The 3,286-nt window shown below is 44.1% G+C and overlaps 1 protein-coding gene across 1 annotated transcript; it reads right to left on the bottom strand.

Moving 5' to 3' along the window:
• Positions 1-1,237: 1,237 nt before the first annotated feature.
• On the bottom strand, positions 1,238-2,534 carry id1 (inhibitor of DNA binding 1, HLH protein). Its single transcript, XM_069713485.1, has 2 exons — positions 2,033-2,534; positions 1,238-1,807 (listed from the first exon to the last, which is right to left on the bottom strand). Exons 1-2 carry the CDS (start codon positions 2,393-2,395, stop codon positions 1,772-1,774), a joined length of 399 nt encoding a protein of 132 aa, XP_069569586.1. The 5' UTR covers positions 2,396-2,534; the 3' UTR covers positions 1,238-1,771.
• Positions 2,535-3,286: the final 752 nt, after the last annotated feature.

A 3,286-nucleotide genomic window follows, 5' to 3' on the forward strand; every position in this document is an offset into this window, starting at 1 on the left:
ATCTGCCATATAGATAATTATATGTGATTAACAGTGGAGACGGAATAAAATTAATGATTTAACAGTATTAAGAAAATCACTAAGGAATTTTTTTCCTTTTTTTTTAAGTGTTAAATACTCCTGTTGAACTACTTGTGGACACTTATCTGACAGCTCAAGCAGTGCAGGACTCTCTTTTTTTTTTTTTTTAAAGAAGTGTAGCCTATATATTATTAGCAAACTTATGGCATAAGACTGTACTGTGGGAATCTCTACCCGGGAGCTACTCTCCCTCTCTCTCTCTCTCTCTGTGTGTTGGCGTGGTTCCCGGCCCATCTGCGGCCTGGCCCGTGGATTACTGTTTGTTAATGTTTCAATCAGCTGTGTGTTGAGGAATGTGGAGCTATTTAACCTGAACTTCCCCAGGTGTGCCGAGGCGCCGCTCAGTCTGGGCCCCGCCGCCCTCCCCTGCCCTTGGCACAAAGCTATCACACAAACACAATCACACACTGGCCACGCCGGGGCTGCAGCTGTGCGCATCGCACCGCAGGGAAATGGGAAAAACATTGCACCAGGGAGACAGAATAAATCTTATAACGAATCGCCTCGCCAAAGCCATTTTAACCCCTGCAGTGCCGGGGGAGACTCACAAAAACTGCTGATTTACACGATAACATATTGGTACACCATCTTTAAATGGATGTTTTATGAAGTGCATCAAAACCGTTTTCTTTTTTTCTTTCCTAATAAACCATAAATGATTTCGTCTTTGACAGTGAATTTGTTGAAAACACGTGTAAAATATTAAATCATCTGACTGCACTGATTTAATTTAAAAGTTTACTCCCCGAACCTTGACTGTGTGAAGATCTTTAGACTTGACGACTTAAAGTGAGACTTCCTCTTGTAATGTGATACGTTAATGACCCAGAGAGAGGCAAATTACCAATTTAACTGGCTGTGAGCCATTATGTTTACCACCAGCTTTGGTTTTATGTTACCTGAATGACTTGACAGCTTCTTGTTGGTGTAGCACTCCTCTGGTACTCAGCTACACGAGAAGTTGTTCAAAATGTATATGACAAGACCTGCGATTGATCACAGTGATAATAAGGCTGTAACAGCCCATAATAACCAAGTGTTGTTTTTCACAGCTATGGTTCTATCCCGAGAAATCGATACTGAACCCCTCTCAAGAATGTGATGTGATACACCACTTAATCTTTCTCCCCCACACAGACACAGTGACACAGAAGGATTCTTGTTCAAAAATAATTGTCTTGTTTTAATAAAAACACCAATAAGGTACATTGTAAGAAAACAATATCTTCACATACTGTGGCATTGTAATATACAATACAAGTTTGTCGCTCAGGAATCTGAGAAAATGATTTTTTTTTCCTTTTACAAAATGTTGAATTCTCTATATGGTTTACACAAGATACAAAGAGCGTAACAGAAACATAAGCTTTCTTTTAAAACTCTACAAGCAACGAGCGATGCTGGTTGCACTGAACTTGTCTTGGTCTCCCGGATAACCCAGTCTGTATCTGGACACCACCGGTCTTCCTCTTATCTCAGGGCCCTCTGATGAATCGAGAGCCGTGAGTGAGACCACCGCAGTTGGAGGATGTCCACACAACGGTTTTTTTTTTCTAGCATTGGGAGTTTGAAACGTCCCTACACAGTTCAAGGTTTTATTTTTTGATGTTTTCGAGAAGTCACATCAAGTAGCCTTGTTCGTTCTTCGCGGTGCTCGCTGTGGGGTGATGGGGCGATGCTCCACGAGCTCTTAACGGCACATAATCCTGTCATCTGAGCATCCGTTCTGCGGGGAGAGAGAAAAGTAGGTCGATAAGTACATGTATGTCACACAGATGCAAAGCAGTTACAGTGTAACTCGTGCGCAAAAGGGAGATTTTGCGCACGGACTTGACAACTTTACGCACGCGAACTGACATTCAAAATCAGATATTACAGGGGAATCATGCAGCTCTGGAGGACATAGAGCTATTCTTAGATTTATTCTGCAGTGCCGTGGCAATATATTTACCTCCACTGAGATGCTGGCGAGCTCTGCGTTCAGGGTAGTGAGCGGTGTTCGTGGGACACCGCTGACCGAATGCTGACGGCTCTTCTCCGGCTCGTCCAGCTCGACCTGCAGGTCCCATATGTAGTCGATGACATGCTGCAGGATCTCCACTTTGCTGGCTTTCTTGTTGGTGGGCAGAGTGGGCACGAGCTCCTTTAGCTTGCTGTAGCAGCTGTTCATGTCCTGGACGAAGACGCTCATCTGCTCGTCCAACAGCGGGATCTTGCACTTGGCGATGCTCAGGCTCTGATCGGACAGACAGCGCACCACGTCCTCGCCGCCGACTTTGCTCTTCAGGGTGCAGGTAGATCCGACAACCTTCATCTTGATTAGCGTAGGATGTGTAGCTTCCAAAAGATGGTACAGGGGGGGGAAAAAAAAGAGAGCGTAGGAAGGCAATGAGGCTTCTCCTCCTCTTAGTGATCACGGGAATATAATGTTGACAGTTTGCAACATCCACATGGGCGAACCTCCTCGGCTTTATAATGGAGCAGAAGCCGGAGGCGTGTCCGAGTCGTCTGGTTTGAAGGAGGTGGGCCAATGAGACAGCTGCGTTTGTATTGATGAGGCGGTCCACAACCTGAGATTTAGCCAATGACTGCGCTCGGCTGGTTATCGGGATTTACAATCTGTTTGAAGGATGGCGTTACAAATGGAAACAAATGTGTGTCTTTTATGGGTAATATGTGGGAATCCAGCTGTCCATGGCTTGGGGACTCTGCAGGTGTAGATTGCCTGGGGACAGTCAAGGGGTGGTGAATGCTTGGGTATGCACTGTGAGAATGTGTGTGGGATGGGACAGGATGAATAGGATGAATGGCTAATGATAATTAGGCTACCACAGTGCCCTAGATTTTTTTTTTTTTTCCACAATTGTCGATGGCACTGCAGATGTGGATGACAATGGTCAAATAAAGTTGGAGAATTAATTACAGTGACCAAACAATTCTGGGAAAAGATTCCCTTTTTATGCTTTAATTAGTTCAAGATGGTGAAGTGTGTCTACAATAAACATTTAAATGGATTGTAATACAAAAACTAAAGAGTTGATTTAAATAGTTTAAGAACATTAGACGACTATTTGATGTCAGGTTGTTGACTGGTTTAAAAGTCCTGCTACACACTAATTCCCACACCGCTGCTCCCCGGACAAAATCTCCACTCTTTAAACTCAAAGCTTTCTTTATGCGCACAAACTACACTTTTCCCGAAGCA

This window comes from Brachyistius frenatus, unplaced genomic scaffold (genome assembly GCF_029030835.1).
Source record: "Brachyistius frenatus isolate BFR_SWC_R1_liver_20210118 unplaced genomic scaffold, ASM2903083v1 Contig_4, whole genome shotgun sequence".
Lineage (NCBI taxonomy): Eukaryota > Metazoa > Chordata > Actinopteri > Embiotocidae > Brachyistius > Brachyistius frenatus.

What these genes read in the sequence shown, in the direction of transcription:
- id1 (XM_069713485.1), bottom strand. Translation starts at nt 2,395, where the DNA reads ATGAAGGTTGTCGGATCTACCTGCACCCTGAAGAGCAAAGTCGGCGGC. An exon ending in TCGCCAGCATCTCAGTGGAG is followed by an intron (nt 1,808 to 2,032) that starts GTAAATATATTG and finishes CTCTCCCCGCAG; the next exon opens with AACGGATGCTCAGATGACAG.